This window comes from Lissotriton vulgaris, chromosome 3_1, assembly GCF_964263255.1.
Source record: "Lissotriton vulgaris chromosome 3_1, aLisVul1.2, whole genome shotgun sequence".
Classification (NCBI taxonomy): domain Eukaryota; kingdom Metazoa; phylum Chordata; class Amphibia; order Caudata; family Salamandridae; genus Lissotriton; species Lissotriton vulgaris.
In genome coordinates, this window is record NC_141689.1 from 295,784,875 (window position 1) to 295,805,574 (window position 20,700).

At 42.9% G+C, this 20,700-nt stretch overlaps 1 protein-coding gene across 1 annotated transcript in view; it reads right to left on the minus strand.

The window, feature by feature from the left end:
* The window catches only part of CPLX4 (complexin 4), a 284,560-nt gene extending 267,256 nt beyond the window's left edge, over positions 1-17,304 (minus strand). The window contains exon 1 of the mRNA XM_086962923.1: positions 17,040-17,304. Coding sequence (XP_086819049.1) covers positions 17,040-17,206 — 167 coding nt within the window. The 5' untranslated portion in view covers positions 17,207-17,304. The remainder of the gene's footprint in view (positions 1-17,039) is intronic.
* Positions 17,305-20,700: the final 3,396 nt, after the last annotated feature.

Here is a 20,700-nt window from a genome sequence, read left to right on the forward strand (position 1 = left end):
ATTGGACCTGATCGTATCACTATCATCAATATTTATTGCTATGTTTGCAACTGGACACTTTCCCAAGTGATGAAAATTGGCCTCCATTTTGCCCCTTCTAAAGAAGCCAAGCGTGGACCCTAAGGATCCAAATAATTTTTGCCCTATTTCTAGGCTCCTACTCCCAACAAAATTGATCAAAAAAATTATGAACAGACAACTAAGCTCCTTTTTGGCTGAAACACAAGCTCTGGATGCACCTTGCTTTTGGGAGTTTGTGGAACTTTACATATCCGGCTGTCCCGGCCGGGAGGAGCACCCTGGCATACTTAGCGGTTCCGCTGCTGTCCCTTGAGAGATAGCGCAAGTGGATCAAACTTGGCAAGTGGCTGAATAGGGGAAGAGTGTCCTGACTTGCCCAAATATAATTCAAAAAGGCATTGTGCAGCAAAGTGGCCAGCAGCCCACGGTGGTGTTAATTTTGGACTTCCAGCCCCAGAATGCTTTATGATATTATTTAACTGATTGTTATTGGCATATATAAAGGGAGAACGCTGATTAATCCTTTGTTGGTATTCTTCGCAGCAAGCAGTATACCTAAGATTAAGGGCGGAAGCCCAAAACGCGTCAGGAAACTGCGGACGCGGGCAGTCCAGGAACCTTCCATGATCCGACAACGCCGCATTGGGAGTACATCTTGCTTTTGGGAATTTGTGGAACTTTATATACCCGGCTGTCCCGGCCGGAAGGAGCACAGCCGCATACTTAGCAGTTCCGCTGCTATCTCTTGAGAAATAGTCCAAGTGGATCAAACTTGGCAAGTGGCTGAATAGGGGAAGAGTGTCCTGACTTGCCCAAATATAATTCAAAAAGACATTGTGCAGCAAAGTGACCAGCAGCCCACGGTGGTGTTAATTTTGGACTTCCAGCCCCAGAAAGTTTTATGATATTTTTTACCTGATTGTTATTGCCATATATAAAGGGAGTACGCTGATTAGTCCTTTGTTGGTTTTCTTCGCAGCAAGCAATATACCTATGATTAAGGTGGGAGCCCGAAACGCGCCACGAAACTGCGGATGCGGGCAGTCCAGGAACCTTCCATGACCCGACAACGCCGCATTGGGAGTGCACCTTGCTTTTGAGAGTTTAGAACTTTATATTAGGGGTGGGCGGAAAATCCGTTCCGCTCGCGGATTTTGCGGATTTTCGGGAAATCCGCAATCCGCGAGATTTGCGAATCTCCCGCAAAATCCGCAAATCCGCGAGCAGCGGATTTTGCTCGCACTGCTCGCACTGTTCGCGTGAGTTCGCGTGAGTTCGCGCCCCGCGAATAAGTGTAAAATTGCAGAAATACGATCTTAGCAAAACTGAAAGTAACTACTTACCAGGTTCAAAAGTTCAGGCTCATCATTAGTAGCCATTTCCTGTAGTGCTTCCTGAGGGGCCCCTCCAGAGTTCAGTTGCCAGTTGAAACTATTATGTGACCCTGCTCTGAACCTCAGAATAGTTACACATATGCCACAAAGGTCCTGAATTACAGCTAAGGGAGACAAGCAGGAGCCAGGCTGGAAGTTAAAATCCATTAATCAGCCCCTAATTCATTATTGTCAGTTGGGGCAGGGCAGGTGTTGTAACTAATTTTGCAACAATGAAAGCACTTAGCAAGTGCAAAAGATCACTAATCAGGGCGCACTAAGGAAGCAGGTGCCAGCTAAAACAAGCATTGGAAATGCAATAGGTCTCGCACCATTAGAGTTAGTGCTTTTAGAACTGTTTATGGGTTTTTTTTGTAAATGTTTAGCATTTTTGTTTCCTGTAGCCAATGCTAAAGAATTACAAATAAAAAAAGCCATAAACATTTCTAAAAGCTCTAACTGAAATGGTCTGAGACCTATTGCACTGTGTGAGGGTGAGGGGTTGAGGGTGAGTGAGGGTGAGGGTGAGTGAGGGTGAGGGGTTGAGGGTGAGTGAGAGTGAGGGTGAGTGAGGGTGGGTGAGGGTGAGTGAGGGTGAGGGGTTGAGGTTGAGGGTGAGGTGTTGAGGGTGAGTGAGGGTGAGGGCGAGTGAGGTGTTGAGGGTGAGTGAGGGTGAGGGTGAGGGGTTGAGGGTGAGGGTAGGTGAGGGGTTGAGGGTGAGTGAGGGTGAGGGTGAGTGAGGGTGATGCTGAGGGGTTGAGGGTGAGTGAGGGTGAGTGAGAGTGAGGGTGAGTGAGAGTGAGGGTGAGTGAGAGTGAAGGTGAGTGAGGGGTTGAGGGTGAGTGAGGGGTTGAGGGTGAGTGAGGGGTTGAGGGTAAGTGAGGGTGAGTGAGGGTGAGTGAGGGTGAGGGGTTGAGGGTGAGTGAGGGTGAGGGGTTGAGGGTGAGTGAGGGTGAGGCGTTGAGGGTGAGTGAGGGTGAGTGTGGGTGAGGGTGAGTGAGGGTGAGGGGTTGAGGGTGAGTGAGGGTGAGTGTGGGTGAGGGTGAGGGTGAGTGAGGGTGAGTGAGGGTGAGAGTGAGGGTGAGGGTGAGTGAGGGTGAGGGGTTGAGGGTGGGTGAGGGTGAGTGTGGGTGAGGGTGAGTGAGGGTGAGGGGTTGAGGGGTTGAGGGTGAGTGAGGGTGAGTGAGGGTGAGTGTGGGTGAGGGTGAGTGAGGGTGAGGGTGAGTGAGGGTGAGTGAGGGTGAGGGGTTGAGGGTGAGTGAGGGTGAGTGAGGGTGTGTGAGGATGAGGGGGTGAGGGTGTGTGAGGATGAGGGGGTGAGGATGTGAAGGCGCGTTTGGCAGTGTATGTTTTAACGCTCGGAATATCATAATGAACCCAGACATGACAGTCTCCAGCCAACAGCTGTAAATAGTTAGTCAAGTAAGCTAATGTTTGAGAGAGGCAGGCCCAAACCAAACGGCAAGCTAGGTTCTGGGACGCACAGCAGCAGGACATTCTTTGTTGGTGAGAGGCCAAATCTTACCACTGAAAATATGGATTTGTAGAAACCTTTGTATTTGTTGATGCATTACCACAAGCGTTTACGCTTTTGGCAGCGTTCCTTTTCTTGCGCCCATGATAGTAGCGTTGTTTGCTTGTTCATTGCGAGTTTAAAATCATTTCTGGGTAAGTATGCTTACCAAAGATGGTGCGAGTTCAGCGCTTTTAAGGCCTCACTTCTTGTGCGGGCTCAACAGTTCGTTTGACTGTTATCATGAATCTCTTTCCAATTTAGTGCTTTTGGAATAGTAATGAATAAAAAGCTGTTGTATAGCTGGCCACACACCAGCAGCAGGACACAAAAAGATCTCACGGTCTTGAAAAAACTTAAACCTAACACAGCCATTAGGTGGAAGCAAGGGTCTTGTTACAATAAAGCCTCACTGCTACAAGAGTAATACCAACATAGGTGCAGAAACAGAAAGAAAGGTTCAAGAGAACAAGATACCCTTAATGCAAGCATAAAGCATGTCCGCTGTGGTAAACACCACCACAAACCAGCACGGCCAAAGACAATAGGTCTGACTTTGGCAAGCCTGCAATGGCTTTGATGTATTTTTACATGCAAGTGGAAAAACAAATCCAAAGTGCCATCTGGCTGAAATCCTTGTTTGGGTTCAAGTACATGTGGGCAGGAGACCTCTCATTCCCAGTTGCTGCTGCTGCCGCCTGGTAAGACTGTCAATAAATGACAGAAAAAAGCGAACAACGCACCTTATGAAGTGAATGGGTTCAGGGCATGGGTCCTTCCTGCATCTCCCTGGCTCCACCCACTGAAAGGTTTGCTAAGTCAGCTGATTGAAAGCTTAGGGTTCGGCATTGGGGGTTGTGACTAGAATATTAATTAATATTCTAAGAGAAGCATGGATAATTATCTCTTCCCCGTGTCTAAGGATTTAAGAACCGCACCCACGTTTCAACCAAAATAGTAGGGGGTTTGTTTCAGAGTTAAACCACTGAGCACTAGACATGTAACCTTGACAAAACCGATCCTAGTCTGCAAGAAAAGCCGCAGGAACCCAACAGGAGGTAAATAATATACATTGCAGACTACGACACAAGAGAATGTCTCTTCTCTGATAATGAACGCCAATAACCGTGCCTAGAAGACCATGCAAGATAGTTACAAAGCGCAACATAAAATGGCCGAGCAACGCGAAAAATTAATTTCACTGAAGACAGTATCGAAATGTGCCTTTTCTGCCGGTGGAAGCGCTGCGAAGGACAGAGACACGCATATTTCTCATGCGAGGCACAACATTAGCGTTAAAAGTTGCCTTTTGCCTTACTCTTCCTGTAGTTGGCTGTCATTTTAATTCACTTCCTGCGCTGGAAGGGAGAGCCGGCTAATTGAACTTATCTTCAATACTTTCAAAGGAATGGGAAGAAAAAACCGCGAGACAGAAAGGGTGAGAGGGAGTGAGGAAAAAAAAAAATATACCTCTGACACCCACGGACAAACCGCTACTTTGAACGCTCAGGAAGAAGCTTCTTGCTGCAAACACAACAAGACGGAGGGAAGAGAGGGGAGGGGGGAGGAGAAATGCGACACGGCGGGAAGGGGAGATAACTCAGTGGGCTGAGTGCCCACACACAGTGGCGTAGCTAGGCTTTAGGCCACCCTTGGCAGCCCCTGCATTTGCCGGCCGTGGTGGCCTGATTGAAGAGCGGGGTTTGGGGGAGGGTTTTATTGCCGATTAATGCGGCCGCAGATCAGAGCAGGAGGGTTGGGGGGCATGGTGCTGCTGATTCTTGCGGCCACAGGTTAGAGCAGGGGGAGGGGGGCTTGCCGCCGACCCCAAAACTCGTGCCGCCTGGGGAGGTCTGACCACCCCCTGCCCCGCCTCCCCTCGCTATGCCACTGCCCCCACAGAAACATGCTGGTCGCAGAAACGAGTCTGGGCAAAGCTCACGCAGCCCTTCATCATTTCAAAGCCAATGAATGCAACGGAATTACTTAAAAATGGCACCCGTTAATCAAGCGCTTAGAGGCACCACTTTCAGGTGTGCATTGCATTTGCTTTATTGCGGCTGTATGGCTAGTGGACTCGTTCTTTGACACACACTCTTATGTTCACCACTAAGCGTGCGTCGTGCAACGAGAGCCGGGTTAATACAATGGAAAGTATCCGCGGCTGTGTTACAAGGCTTAGAGGTGTGATTCATTCACGAAAGAACAATTTCATTCCACTTTATAAACTTAAAATTGATAGGAACGACCGTTGCATTAAAATGTTAATATCCCCCACCCCCTCTTTTAGCTCATGTATTCTACAAGGCTTTCAGCATAGCCCTTGTTCGCACAGGCTACTGCCAATATATATTTTACAAAGTCCCCCTTAAAACCATGTTTTAATCTGTGAGCATCACCTTGTTAAAATCAGCGCGACCATGTTGGGTACCGAGTACAACATACATACCAGCAAAGACAGGCTACCTACTGCAATACTCAGTAGGAGAAAATATATAATTCCAAGGCTATTTACACACCACAAAGCCCCTTGAAGTCTCTTTGGAAAGCACTGCAACACAAAGTTCACACAAAAGCTATAGGTATGAAATTCTTTCACTGGAAGACCTTTTTTTCTGAATTTCAGTCCAGAATAAACTGAATGTATAGTATTGAGCTTTCATTTTAACATCGCGGGTTTCGTTATTTTAATTTGGAGAACTTCAAGCCCGCTTTTATTTTAATATAGCGGGTTTCATTATTTTAACTTGGAGAACTACAAGCCTGCTTTCATTTTAACATCGCAGGTTTCATTATTTTAACTTGGCGAACTACAAGCCCGCTTTCATATTAACAACGCGGGTTTCATTATTTTAATTTGGAGAGGCTGTCTCTGTGTGCTACAGGGTGAATTGACTTAGATCCCGGGTTGTATGTAGACTGCAATGGAGGAGGCAGGGTCTGCAGAACCCTGTGTACTGCGCGCCGAATGTGGAGTGCGTGTTTTCATGACAGTGCAGAGAAGGCTTCCTGTTTGACAGGGTTACTGTACTGCTTCCCGCAGGAAGAAGCTGCTAGACGAGTTAGCGATGTCCGTCCTTTAGATTGTTGGTAGTTCAGTTATCGCACTCGCTCCCCCCTTCCACACCGGCCACCTCTCCACAGAGTAGCGCATCTCGTCGCCTCATTATCATGGCATAAGACAAAGGGCGGCAGAATCGGCTCCTCTGAAGAGTCTGCAGCGGCAATGCATGAAGCCGGGGAAGCCTAGAGTCACTGAAGCTAAAAGCAAAATGTTCAGCAATCCAATTTTGCACACTAAAATCGTCTGGCCGAAGGTTGTCTTGTGGAGAAATCCCTCGATAAAGTGCTTGAAAAGGAGATGTGTGGTTTGCAAAAGATCACAGAGAATAACAAGACGGAGGGGAGAGGGGAGGAGAAATGCGACACGGCGGGAAGGGGAGGGGGCAAAAGATCACAGAGAATAACAAGACGGAGGAGAGAGGGGAGGAGAAATCCGACACGGCGGGAAGGGGAGGGGGCGGAGCGGGTAAACAAAGACGGACATGCACGCGCCCGTGACTTTTAAGGTCAATGCGCATGCGCATAAGCTTAATGCGCATGCGCATTGACCTTAAAAGTCACGGGCACTGCAAGGAATCGCCACGATTCCTTGCAGTGCAGATAAAGAGTGGATAACTCGCAATACTCTCGCCTTGCTCGATGCGCATGCGCATCGACAGGCGAGACCTAAAAATATTCTGTGACACATTAATCATCCCCAAATTAATTCAGGTCACTTGAGGCAGGGAAGGTGTGCTTTGCTTTGCCGAAATTAATGTACACTGGACAACCAGAGGGTGTGGTGATGAAACAGAGGGTGGCATGGGTGGGCCAGAGGGTGGCATGAGTAGTCAGAGAGTGGCAGTGGTGACAGAGAGTGGCAGTGATGAAGAAGAGTGTCCCAAACAGGCTGGACACGTAGAAACAACAAGTTCGCGAAACTTGCGACCCGACAGGTAAGTTCGCAATTTGCGAAAGTGTACAAAACCCTCGCGAACTGGCAGAAACACGGGCGAACACAAAAAAAAAAAATCCGCAAATTCGCGGGAATTCGCGGATTTTGCGGATTGCGAATCCGCAAATCCGCAAAATTCGCGAACGCGAGATCCGCAAAATTCGCTCATGCCTACTTTATATATCCGGCTGTCCTGGCCGGGAGGAGCACCGCCGCATACTTAGCGGTTCGTCTGCTGTCCCTTGAGAGTTAGCGAGAGTGGATCTAACTTGGCGAGTGGCTGAATAGGCGAAGTGTCCTGACTTGCCCAAATATAATTCAAAAAGACATTGTGCAGCAAAGTGACCAGCAGCCCACGGTGGTGTTAATTTTGGACTTCCAGCCCCAGAATGTTTTATGATATTTTTTACCTGATTGTTAGTGCCATATATAAAGGGAGTACGCTGATTAGTCCTTTGTTGGTTTTCTTCGCAGCAAGCAGTATACCTAAGATTAAGGGCGGGAGGCCAAAACGCGTCAGGAAACTGCGGTCGCAGGCCATCCAGGAACCTTCCATTGACCCGACAATGCCGTATTGGGAGTGCACCTTGCTTTTGGGAGTTTGTGGAACTTTATATATACGGCTGTCCCGGCCGGGAGGAGCACCACCGCATACTTAGCGGTTCCACTGCTGTCCCTTGAGAGATCTGGAAACAAAGAAGGGTTTGGCTTAAGCGCAGTAAGGCTACGCCGCAACTATATAAAAGAAAACAATTGCCAGTACTGCTCGAACAAGTTAACCATAGACTCAATAAGCTGAGTTGATAATTCTCAACTTAGAATGACCACTCTTTCAGAACAATATATTTCATAAATATGTTTTATGTAGATATCTAATTTCTACTTACAAAAGTTTTTAAGGAGCTTTTTTCTTTATTTATATGTATCAACAAAAGACAGAATGAAATAAAGTTTTGTTCTAAAGTCTTATTCACAAAGGGGGGTGTGGATATGTACAATTTGGTATGGTAAGGTGTTGTGTAGGCAACACGGGGGGAGACAAACCACATATATTTCAAACTTTACTACTCAACCTCGCAACACTTTCATTCATCCCACAATTATTCTGGATAGATACACAACACATACAGGTGGTGGGGAAGTGAAAAGGTATGTGGAAAAATGTACAAGGGTGTAAAGAAGGGGTTTGTTGAAAAGATTCCTATTTAATATATACATATAGGATAAGCCTAGAGAGCTTGATTCTCAAAAAATATGATTAAATACAAATACAATGAATCAAATACAGAGTATGATTAAACACTAATTCAATGAATCAAATGCACAACATGCGATCATTTAGTTGCATCTCAATAAATCCGATGACACACAGTCATCAAATGCAAATGAAACAGATATTCAAATGTAAATGTAATAATGGCGTCTATGAGTCAGCCTCAGTAAATGGAAAAGGATGCATACATTTTGATTTCGTCGTCGGTAGTCTTTTTCCCGTGAACCTCTTTGGCAATGAATTCAGGCTTACAGAGGATTGTACGAACAGATCCCATTTCCACCAAAGAAACCTAGAAGAAACCCCGACAGGTACTACATTGTATCTGTTGTTGGTCCTGAGGTGAATCCCACGGATTCATGGGATTCGAAACGCGTCGACCCATTTACATTTGAATATCTGTTTCATTTGCATTTGATGATTGTGTGTCATCGGATTTATTGAGATGCAACTAAATGATCGCATGTTGTGCATTTGATTCATTGAATTAGTGTTTGATCATACTCTGTATTTGATTCATTGCATTTGTTTTTAATCATATTTTTTGAGAATCAAGCTCTCTAGGCTTATCCTAGTTCTATATATTAAATAGGAATCTTTTCAACAAACCCCTTCTTAACACCCTTGTACATTTTTCCACATACCTTTGCACTTCCCCACCACCTGTATGTGTTGTGTATCTATCCAGAATAATTGTGGGATGAATGAAAGTGTTGCGAGGTTGAGTAGTAAAGTTTGAAATATATGTGGTTTGTCTCCCCCCGTGTTGCCTCCACAATCCCTTACTATACCAAATTGTACATATCCACACCCCCCTTTGTGAATAAGACTTTAGAACAAAAATTTATTTCATTCTGTCTTTTGTTGATACATATAAATAAAGAAAAAAGCTCCTTAAAAACTTTTGTAAGTAGAAATTAGATATCTACATAAAAAATATTTTTGAAATATATTGGACTGAAAGAGTGGTCATTCTAAGTTGAGAATTATCAACTCAGCTTATTGAGTCTATGGTTAACTTGTTCGAGCAGTACTGGCAATTGTTTTGTTTTATATAGTCCCTTGAGAGATAGCACGAATGGATAAAACTTGGCAAATGGCTGAATAGGGGAAGAGTGTCCTGACTTGCCCAAATATAATTCAAAAAGACATTGTGCAGCAAAGTGGCCAGCAGCCCACAGTGGTGTTAATTTTGGACTTCCAGCCCCAGAATGCTTTATGATATTATTTACCTGATTGTTATTTGCATATCTAAAGGGAGAACGCCGTTTAGTCCTTTGTTGGTTTTCTTCGCAGCAAGCAGTATACCTATGATTAAGGTCGGGAGCCCAAAACGCGTCAGGAAATTGCAGACGCGGGCAGTCCAGGAACCTTCCATGACCCGACAACGCCACATTGGGAGTGCACCTTGCTTTTGGGAGTTTGTAGAACTTATATATATATATATATATATATATGTATATATATATATATATATATATATATATATATATATCCACAGCTCTTTGTCGCGAACAGACCCAAGCCTCTTGCAGTGGTGGGCTGCGGCAGGGTCGCGGACCCCTATTATCAACCACAATAGTTCCTTCATCGTCAGTAAAAAACGATGCCACAGCCACTGAATCCTTTTAAACAGAGTGTTTATTCAAGGTGGTTGGCTTACACGTTTTGACCTTGCGGTCTTTGTCAAAGCCTCAATTTATATATAAAATGCTGACGGAAAGACCCCTATGATGAAGCATGACACCAAGGGCCCTTTTGGTGTGTGAGGGGTATTTAAAGAACACAGTGTGCTCCCCAACATTGTAGGGACTACACTATACCACACGTCTGTGGATTCTTTTTGTTTAAAAAACTGTGTCCAGGGAGACCGGCATGCTTGGGTGGTACAGCATTTTAAACTTTCTCCCCTGGCATTATAAGAACAAAACTGTGCCCCTTGGGTATGCGTAGCGTAATCAAATTTGAGGCCTGAGGGAACTTCGGCCTGTAGAGTGCATGTGGTGATTGGATGCACTGAATGTACCTGCTTCACTAGAGGGTCTGTGAAAAAATGTAGTAATAAGGAAACCGCATTAACTTACCTTCACTGTGTGTAGATTCAGTCCGGTGATTTCTGCGGACCGCAAATTATCCCTTTCTTCTTCCTCAAGTTCACAGCAGCTTCCTTAATACGGCGGTAAGGCAATGCCTTTGAGCGGGGCCAAGACTACCTCCCTGTAACACACCTCACAGGAGGGGCTGGCCTAACCAAGGAACATTTAACCCTTCAGGAACTGTAAACGCCTGCATTTGTGTTCTATTGCATTGCAGTGTTTTGTATCCAAATTACAGATTGAGCGTATTAACGCTTGTCTAAGGGATTCATTCAGATTTGTGCTTCTCTGTTATTCTTATTAGAAGTATACCAAAATTGACCCTCCTGAGTCTACCATGGCTATAGTCAAAATGGCAGAGCTGCCTCCCTTTTTGGATGAGGAGGAGGAACCAGTATTGCCTTGGAAGGAGTAGGAACATTGTTTCAATCATACTTGATAGCTTTTGGGGAGGGGGAGGTAATTCTCCCCTTTATGAAAAGTACACATTCTACTCCATAATATGGGGGTTCAGGGTAGAAGGGTTTATGAAAAACGGGTAACTCCTCCCTCTGAAAGTGAAGATGAAGATGACGAGAAGGGGGATGTGTATTTAATGACATTCTGCAAGTTAGAAGAGCACTTTGGTAAAAAACTGAGTAAAGTACTAGAAAGGCACAAATTCTTTTGTAGGATACAGGGCAAAGAAGAGAAAATCACTAGTTACATAGCATATTTGAGAGGGTTATCCAGTTTATGTTATTTGGCACCCTGTGTGACTCCCTTATTAGGAATCAGTTAGTGAGATGCACGAATAATCCACAGGTACAGTAAAAGCTCCTAGTGCACAATCCAGATTTGAAGGAGGCTATTGATTTTGCTAGAAGCATTCAGCACACAGCAGAATACATTAGGAAATGAAAAAAGTAGACTATCTGAAACCGTACATATGGTTAAAAAACACACTAGTGGGGAACTAGGAGGCTGACGTTGCAAAGAAAGGTTAGGTGCCCAAGTTAAGCAAAATGTAGAGGGAGACAAGGAGAGAGAAAGGTAGAATTGTTATTGCTGTGGCAATTGCATTCACTTGGCTAATATACTATTTAGTCCTGCTAGGTCAATCATATTCAGGAAATGCAATAAAAAAAGGTCACTATTCACACAGGTGCAGGAATGGGTAAATGGAACAAAAACTATACATTTGGTTTAAGAGATTGAAATGAGTGCTGACAAATTTTTATTTCTTGTTAAGCCAGATGGGTTGGAAGCGATCCCACTTCTAAGATACATTTGAATGAGGTGGGTGTGACAGTGTATGCAGACCCATGTTTGCCATACACCCAAAACCTTTTGTTGAAAAATTGGAAAAAATGCATATTCACTGGTAAATGCAGAGATCAAACTTCGGAGTTATAATCAAGCTCTCATTCCCCTGTTACAAATGCTTGATATGTTTATTGTCTTCAAAGATAGAACTACCCAAGTTGTGTCTACGCTGTGGAGAGGGGTTCTATCTTATTAGGTTGGAGACACCGAAAGGATTTAGGCGTCAAATAAGACCCTATCAGTAATGAACCAGTGATGGCCATAAAGCAAACAGACCAGAGTAGCAGAATTTCAGAGGAGTTCCCAGAAGTGCTCACTAAGAAAAAGTTTAAACACAAATTAAAATTAAAGAAGAATGCTGAACTGGAGGTACAGAAGGTCCGATCCATTCCTAACTTGATGCGGGAACTATTGAAGATGGAGTTAGATAAACTAATGAGTCAAGGAGTTATTGAGCTTATTGAAAGCTCAGTTTGGTTAGCTCCCATTGTTGTCGCCCAGGAATCAGGTGATAGATGTTTACGTATATGTGTGGACCTGAGAGATTTGAATCACAAAATGTTGGTAGACAGGTTCCCCTTACCCAAAATCAATGATATGATCCTTATCATTGGGAATGCATGTTTTTTTCAGTGTGATTGACCTCTCTTTGGCATATCACCAAATTGAATTCCATTCCGAATCGAGATCTCTAACTTCATTCATCACACCTATTGGTGCTTTCAGGTTCTGCAGGAAGCCATTGGGTCTGGCATCTGTGGCTGCCGTATTTCAGACGGTGTTGTATCAATTGCTAAAGGACACTAATAATGTCCTTTACTTTCAGGATGATTTGTTGCTATATGGTAACTTGGTGCACAATCACAATAGCACACTGAGGAATGTTTTATCTACTCTTAAAAATGTGGGACTAGCTATCAAGTTAGACGAATACAAGATTCATGTGGAATCTGTAAATTACATGGGGTCATTACATTTCCAAAGATGGGATTAAACCTAAATTAGATCTAGTTGTGGCAGTCAAGGAGGCACCTACTCCATGTCCAAAGGCAAACTAAAACCATTCATGTGTGTGGTAGAATGCACAGTCACATTTGTGAAGAACTGCTAATCACAAGACACCTTTAAAAAAGAGCCTCATTTTGAGTGGGATGGTGCATGTGATATGGCCTTTGAGGGTATCAAACAAGCCATTGTTGAAGCATCATCACTAGGAAATGTTGACACCTCTTGTAAGACATTATTATATACTGATGCTAGTTCTAAGGTGTAAGGAGCATCATTAGTACAAATGATGGATGGCAAGCAGAAAATTATGGCATTCGCTTCTAGAACACTTAAGGATCTTGAAGCAAACTATCCCACGATCAAGAGGGTAGCGTTAGCTTGTTATTGGGCTATCACACATTTTACATTCTATTTATGGGGTCTACCTTTTACACTAAAAACAGACCACAAACGTCGTACATACATTTTCACTACCAAAGGGAGAGAACACTCTACCACCTATAGCCAAATTGTTTCTGGGATTGGAGGACCATAATTTTAAGATAGACTTCGTTCAAGGAAACAAAAATTCCTTGAAGGTTACCACAAAAAGGGGACGTGCAGAATATGTGATAAATTTTGAAAATTCGCCTAGGAATTTCAAAAGGGGAGTGGGTTGAGTGTTCTAATAAGAATGCCATTCTTAGTATGTTAAAAGACAAGATTATTCAGGGGTGGCGTCCTAAACCTAATAGGCAACATGAGCATTTTCATTGCATTGGTGAAGTAAGACATGAATTGTATATTTATAAAGAAATGGTTGTGACAGGTGGAAAAATTGTCCCCCCCTAAAGACCTGCGGGAGAGAATTGTGAACTTGGCAAATGAAGGCTTTTTGGGTCGCAGCATCACCAAATCCAAGGTCAGTGCTACATACTGGTTCCCTGGTATGGACAGTTTGGTGGAGGAAAAAGTAAAGGTGTGTCTCACTTAGTCTTTGAGTGATAAAAGTAATCATACAGGGAAGGCACCTCTGTCTCCGGTAGGTGTTCCATCTAAGCCATGGGACAAACTGGGACTGGACATTATAGGTCCTCTTAATGGTACCACGTGGTCAGGCAGTTTTTTTATATTTTTTGTGGACTACTACTCACATTACATTGTGGTTAAAGCAGTCAGTCATATTACCACACAGGATATGATTGATTTCTTGTCGGATTCCTTCATGACAAAAGGGATATCAAGTTCTATCATAACAGATAACGGTGTCCAGTTAACTTTGGATAAAATGAATGACTTCTTAAAGAGCTTATCCATTGTCAGTATGTTTCTTTTTGTACCGTGCCTTTTTTTGATATTGATTTATCGAATAAAAGATCTTTGACTGACTGACTGACTGGCTTATCCATTGTACACCTTAAAAACGCCCTGTATTGTCCTAGAGCTAACTGGCAGGTGAAAAGCGTAAACAATATGTTAAAAGAATGCATCCAATCAGCACAAGTTTCTGGAGTACCTGTTGATACTGCTGTCAAGAAGTTGCTCTGGTCATACCACACTGCCCCCAATTCTGTTATAGGAACGTAGCCTTTCTAAATGCTTAAGGGAAGACTTCCTGGTACCAAAATGTTTCCGAATTGCATGGGTTGTGGAGAAACCAGATGGGTGCATTTTGACAGAGGAAATGAGTGTATCAAGAGTCACCAACATGACTACAAAAGAAGATATGACAGCAAACATGATGTGAAAGAAGGAAAATGGAAGGTGGGTGATTGGGTTGTGGTCAAAGTTCCTGACGAAAAGAGAGGGGGGGTTTCAGTAAATTTTCCAAACCTCTTTGAATAAATGAAGTCATGATGATAATGTGTAGAGCATGGACAGAATTTCTAAATGTAGGGACTGTACCACTAATGAGCCACCTGGTACCGTGCTCTGATCGTCAACCTTTCAAGTACAGTCTGCATTCACCCATAGAGCTTGTCAACATCATGCCTCAGTATAAATTCAGTATTATGTTTTTCAGTAATAATTATAGGAAGGAGATGTGTTGTGATTGCCTTTCTATTGCTTTTGTTGTACCTATTTATTTACCTGCTATTTATTGCTATTTGCTGTGTCTGTGTAGCAAATCTTGGTCCATCCCCTTATTTCCCTGCTCCCTACCATTCGCAGTTCTGCTTGGCAGTTATGGCAGTTGCTGTGACAGTGAGGATGCGGCTAGAAGAGATTAAGGGGCATATGTACAAGCCCCTATCGCCACCACATCATCACTATCCTGATGTAGTGGCGAAAGGGGCTGCGCCTTGTGTACAAGGCAGCATTAAGCCACTTAACATGGCTTAACTCTGCCTTGTACATAAGGTCCCCTTTCACATTATGGTTAGCGTGAAAGGGATGGGCAGTGGGCATTGCGGTGGGCATTCCACCGCTACACCCAATACATTTTGGCGCTGCCCCCTATGTACAAGGGTAGCGTACAAAGGAGGCAGCACAAAAACTAAGACCTATACATACACAAACTTTTTTTTTTAAATGCCATTTTGTCACTTTCATGTGTGCTGCATGAAACCGAATGGCATTTCTGGACCGTTTATGTGCAGGAAGGTACACCTTTCTAAATATAAACAATCCTCCCCTTCACACAGACACTATTGCACTCTGATGCAAGGGTGCCTGCATTGGCACTGAGTTGCTAAACTTAGCGCCATCGAAAGGGGAAACGCAAGGCTGCACCTCATTCTTGTAAATATGGTGCAGCCTGGCGTTTCAGGGGAGGAGAGAGGCGTGAAGCCAGGAAGGCTAACGCCTCTCTCCTCCAATTCCTTATACATATCCCCCTAAATCTTCTGCTCATCGTTATGTGTGTTTCGCCTTATTTACACCTTCACCCAACTAAAAAGCAAATATGACTACTGATAACACAACACAACTTTCTACTTCTCCTTTCCAATACATTCCCACCATTCTATCCCTTCTCTAAACTCCACTAATTACACAAGAAAGCAATAGCACAAACCTAACACGAATAATGCACAATAAAAAAAATAAAAAATACCAGTAATCTACTATTAAACTCTAATCCCTGAGGTGCTCCTAATCACAACAAACGCCATATTACTCCCAACTACAATAGGAGCTTGCACTGGACTAGCCAAAGTAGTAAACACATTTTGTTTTTTTTACAGATAGCAAGCTGTTCAGCAACTGTTTCTACCGCCGGAGAGTGAGGCTCTAGGGGGCTTATTTACAAGCCCCTTGTGCCACCTGTACGTCTCTTTTCCCATGTTAAAAATAACGCAAAAGTGGCGCAAAAGTGACGCAAGTGACTTGTAAATAAGCCCCTAGATATGTTTCAATATTTACAGGTTAATTCGAAGTGATGCGTCATCTGCACTAACCGTCTCCATCTTCACACACTCTGTGCCAAGAAACGTCAGAACAAACTGCTGAGCGCTACAATCAAACTGTACCATTGCTGTGTTCCTCACAGAAAATGCAACAGTAAATATTCATCAGTAAGTCGTTTAAAAACTCCAAATAAACTAATCGTGAAACTGTAATAACAGTGTGTAAAATGGTAAAGAATTAACCAAAATGTGGATATTTATTTTGGAAGGCAACACGAAACTCCAGCAAGGTCTTGGAACTAATAGGTATATTTTGCCAATTAGACGAATTATTAGATTGCAAAATAGATGGGTCATTTGTTTAAATATTTACACGAGTAGGAACAGTGATCACACACTGCAAAATCATATCCGTTACCTTTAAAAGCCTTACTCCCACAACACGCAGTTTGAGCCAACGACTGGGACCTATTTTTAAAAAGGTTTACTCCTCATAATTATCCTTACTAGATTACCGTGCGCTGACCCTTGTTTGAAAAGTAACCAGCAGAGAAAGCAGTTCACTGAATTGCCTCTAATAGTCCCTTATCTTACTCAGTTGTATTATTACTGGAACCCAATCAATGAGGTCTCTTTTTACGACGTATACAAATAAAATAGCAATAACACTGCGATGACAAATGAGATTAGACTATGCTTGACGGGTTGCCATATGCTGCAGGTGGTCAGGGCCCCGTGCTTCCTCACCTCGCCTTTCATAAGAAATCAGTGCATTCTGGTAGTTGAAGTCTTTGAGTTAAAGACGAACCTGATAACAATGGATTGCAGAAGGAAGGCCCAAGAGGTGTTTGCTTACATGATTGAGCGTTCTGGCAATCCTAAATGTTGTTTATTGGTGTATATAAAGAACATAACTTGTTTTCGCCTTGCATGAAACCAAATTTGCCTCCCCTCCAAACTTGTCTATGCTCCTTAGTCATATGGAAACTGCTGCAGGGAATTCCGACGCCCCTCTGGAGCTCTGCGCCCTGGGCGAGAGCCCAGCTCGCACATACCACAGGCCGGTCTTGTATTAACCTCCAGCAGACGATATCAGGCATTAATTAGTTAATGAATGGTGCACTCACTTCTCTTCCACCAGCTGCCTCTGGTACTCCTCGTACTCATCCCGAGTCATCCCTGCGGCCGCGGCTGGGTCGGAGGCCCCTCCCTCGTCCTTCTTTTCTTCGTCTCCGCCACCAAATCCAAAACTCTTCACCTGGCTGCCTATCATGCTTTTCAATAAAAACGCCATCTTTCTGTCCCCGGAACAAAGCCGACAATGCTATAAAAACAAAAAGAAGAGTCCAAAGAGAGTGGGCGCGAGGCGACAGAACGTCAGTCTCTCCTGGCCTCACCAGCTCCAGGGCATAATGACAGTGAAAAGTAAATGCCAAAAACGGTTTGTCAGCCATAATCTGGATTAAAAGGGTGAACGCCTTAGTGTGCACAGCCAGATGGTGCAGATTACTCCAAAAATCATTAGATGCAGCTACCTAATTTTATAATAATACTTTAAGCTAATTGTCGATCAAATTATGAGCCGAACCGCCGCACATGTATGGCTGCTGTGTTACGTATTTACTGTCAGACAGTCTCAGAGATCACAGCACAGAGAGGTAGAGGGGCGTGCTCGACTGATGAAGGTGGGAAAATGGCGCCTGTGCAGACACTGATGGCGACCGGAAATGACACAGTGATTGCAGGCCAGGACAGCCATAGTGGGAAACCATGATGGAACTAACCACTGTATAAGGGAAAATAAGACACTGATAGGTTTGGTGCAGAACAGCTTTGCCCATCCTTTACACGTGGCAAATGATGTCACAATTTCATAACAGATGCATGACATGAATGTGAATTTAGCACATTAATCTTTTATATCTAACAAAATTTAAAAAAGTGTTGCAATTGACATTATTACTAAAGTGCATTTACTGTATAAGGGAAAATAAGTCACTGATAGGTTTGGTGCAGCACAGCTTTGCCCATCCTTTACACGTGGCAAATTATGTCACAATTTCATAACAGATGCATGACATGAATGTGAATTTAGCACATTAATCTTTTATATCTAACAAAATTTAAAAAAGTGTTGCAATTGACATTATTACTAAAGTGCATTTCCTGTTGGACTAGTGAATCTACTCAAACTATATGTTTAACCATTTTAAACGAGAACGTAATAAACCATCCTTACTTTGTAGTCATGTACTCACTATAAAGATGAATTTGATTTCTGTAATGTGTACCTTAATACATCCAAATACATTTACTGTTTAGTTAATTGAATAGAAACCCTTCTCATCTATGTAGAATGTGATTACTCTAGAAACGACAAAGAGTTTATGTAATGGGTGCACTAATGTTTCATATATTGCCTCAAAATGTAGTTCTTAGACACACTTTCAGGTAAACATTTAAGATATTACTGTATGCCCTACGCAATATGAATCTAATGTACTCACATTCATATTCATTTGTGCTTAAATTTGAACACATATATTAAAAGTGCACCATTGAGTTAATGCTTCAAGTTGTCTCCAATAGTCCTAATTAATATGCTACATAAAATAGTGTATACCATTTTCTGCTAACATGACATTTCTTGTTGTACTATTGATAGAGAGAGAGCTTGAGAAGAAGACCTTGACGAAAGAACATGGAGAACCAGAAAGTCAACTGAAGGGCCCATGTTTAGGAATATTACAATCTGGCATGCGTGTGAGAAGACATTGTAGTTCCCATGTCCAGTGTGAGATACTTTGTGAATGTTGCAGTCTGCAATGTGAAAAGTGCAGAAAGATAAATAGATCACTGATGATGTGCGTAAGGGAGTGATGTGCAGGTAATTCTTGTGTTTTATAACAGAGTGTTCATAATGTTGGAGAGCAGATCCCTTCATCCCTTCCATTTCTTTTCAGAACCTTTCCAGACCATTAGAGCACTTGTCCTTTGGACTTTAAGAGATTCAGACCTCTCTGCTTTCTTTGATTGTTTGCTGTGTGTGTCTTAAGCTAACACTTATTCCCTGACCCAAGAAAAAGTCCTGACAAACCTTCGGAAATGGTGACACCTTACTTAATCTCTTGCCTAGCTCTTTTTTCCTTTATGGAAAGTATTGATTTTTAAGATCCTTTACATTTTAGAACTATCCTCTTAGCTGGGATTTTACTTTAGGTGATTTAGATTTAGTAATGTATAGGCGGGAAAACCTGAGACTTGTCTCTGATCATCAAATTCTTTTGTTAATCTTTTGTATTGCTGTGACTGAACTTCTTGTTTGCCTAATATTGGTCAACCTCAATTTCTTCTGGAGGTTGAGCTTTCCATTGGTATTCTGTATCTTTTTAGTATGGTGCTTAGAGTTGTATATGTAATTTGATTGTTAATTTGTAATAAACATTCTTAGCCATAGTTACTGATTCTTGGTCATTATGGTATAGCCAATTGGTTACACTGTTAATTAAAATTGATTGATGCAATGTTAACTCCCATCACCTCTCAGGCAGAAAATAAAAGGTAAATCAGAGGACCAATGGTAAGAAAGTAGGCCCAGGAAAAGCTTAGTCAGATTCATAAATGTTCATAAAAAAGCATTAGCAAACAACTGAATGTATGAAGTGAATTGCACTTTGTGGAATAAGTCACATGATTGGTTGACACTTTACTTAAAAAGTAAAGATGGTGTCGCATATGAGTTTGGTATGTATCCGCCAATTTATTTACATGAAGAATTTGTGCTAATGAATCAAGTTGTTCCATATATCTCTATGACACTGTGCTGTGTAAAAATTAATAGTGAGCCAGCTGGTCCTACAGGACTCTCATGCACACCACTGTCAAACCTTGACACTGCAGAGCAAAAGTTTAGGATATTTGTAATTACATTTGCTTCTCACAGTGCGTCCACCAAACACCTTCCACATTTGAACTATACTTGTGAGTGATTGCGTTCGGTGGTTGAGAGTATAGCAAATTATTGTATGGGTGGGTGAGTGAGAGGGGTGGGTATGTGAGCGATGGAGTGGTTGTGTGGTCGACGAGTGGCATGAGTGTGAGCAAGTAAGTTACTGAGTGATGCTGTGAGTGCATAGAGCAAGTGGCCAATCAAGTGGGTAACTGGTGCCAGTGAAGAGTGAGTGAATGAATGAATAAAGAAATGAATGAACACAAGTTGTGGGTGAGAAGGAGACTGAGTAAGCAAACAATTGCAAGAAGCAATAGGTGAATGACTGAATGAATGAGCAAGTGATATTTTTCATATACTGCACCCTGAGATGCAAATTTTATGTCAAGACTGGAAGTTTCTATTATGTCAGTCTTATCGTACGTTATTTCTAGAGCACACAAGGAACCAATAAAATTCTCAAAGAGTCCTTTTGCCAATGTATTTTTGAGAGGACCGGCAGAAGTAGGAACCGCTTTGCCAGTCGCTATGGTTCCAACTCTTTCTTAAGCGGTTTGGTCTTCTCCATGTAAAGAATTCAAGCTTCAATTGTATTCTGTAAAGAGAAATCCAAAGCCTCAGACATAGTCATCAGAGCACAAAGAGGAAAGTCCAGTTATGGTAGGTCCTTCTTCTGGCCTTCTGTTATAGGGGGCATTTACCAAGATGTGTGTCAGTTTAGAAATAAATAATCTTGGATCCTAGGATGCGGACTACAGTTCAAGGCAGGGCCAGACTGGGAACAAGAAACCGACCTTGGCAAACTGTTCAGCCGACCTCCCCCCGGGGTGAGGGGGAGT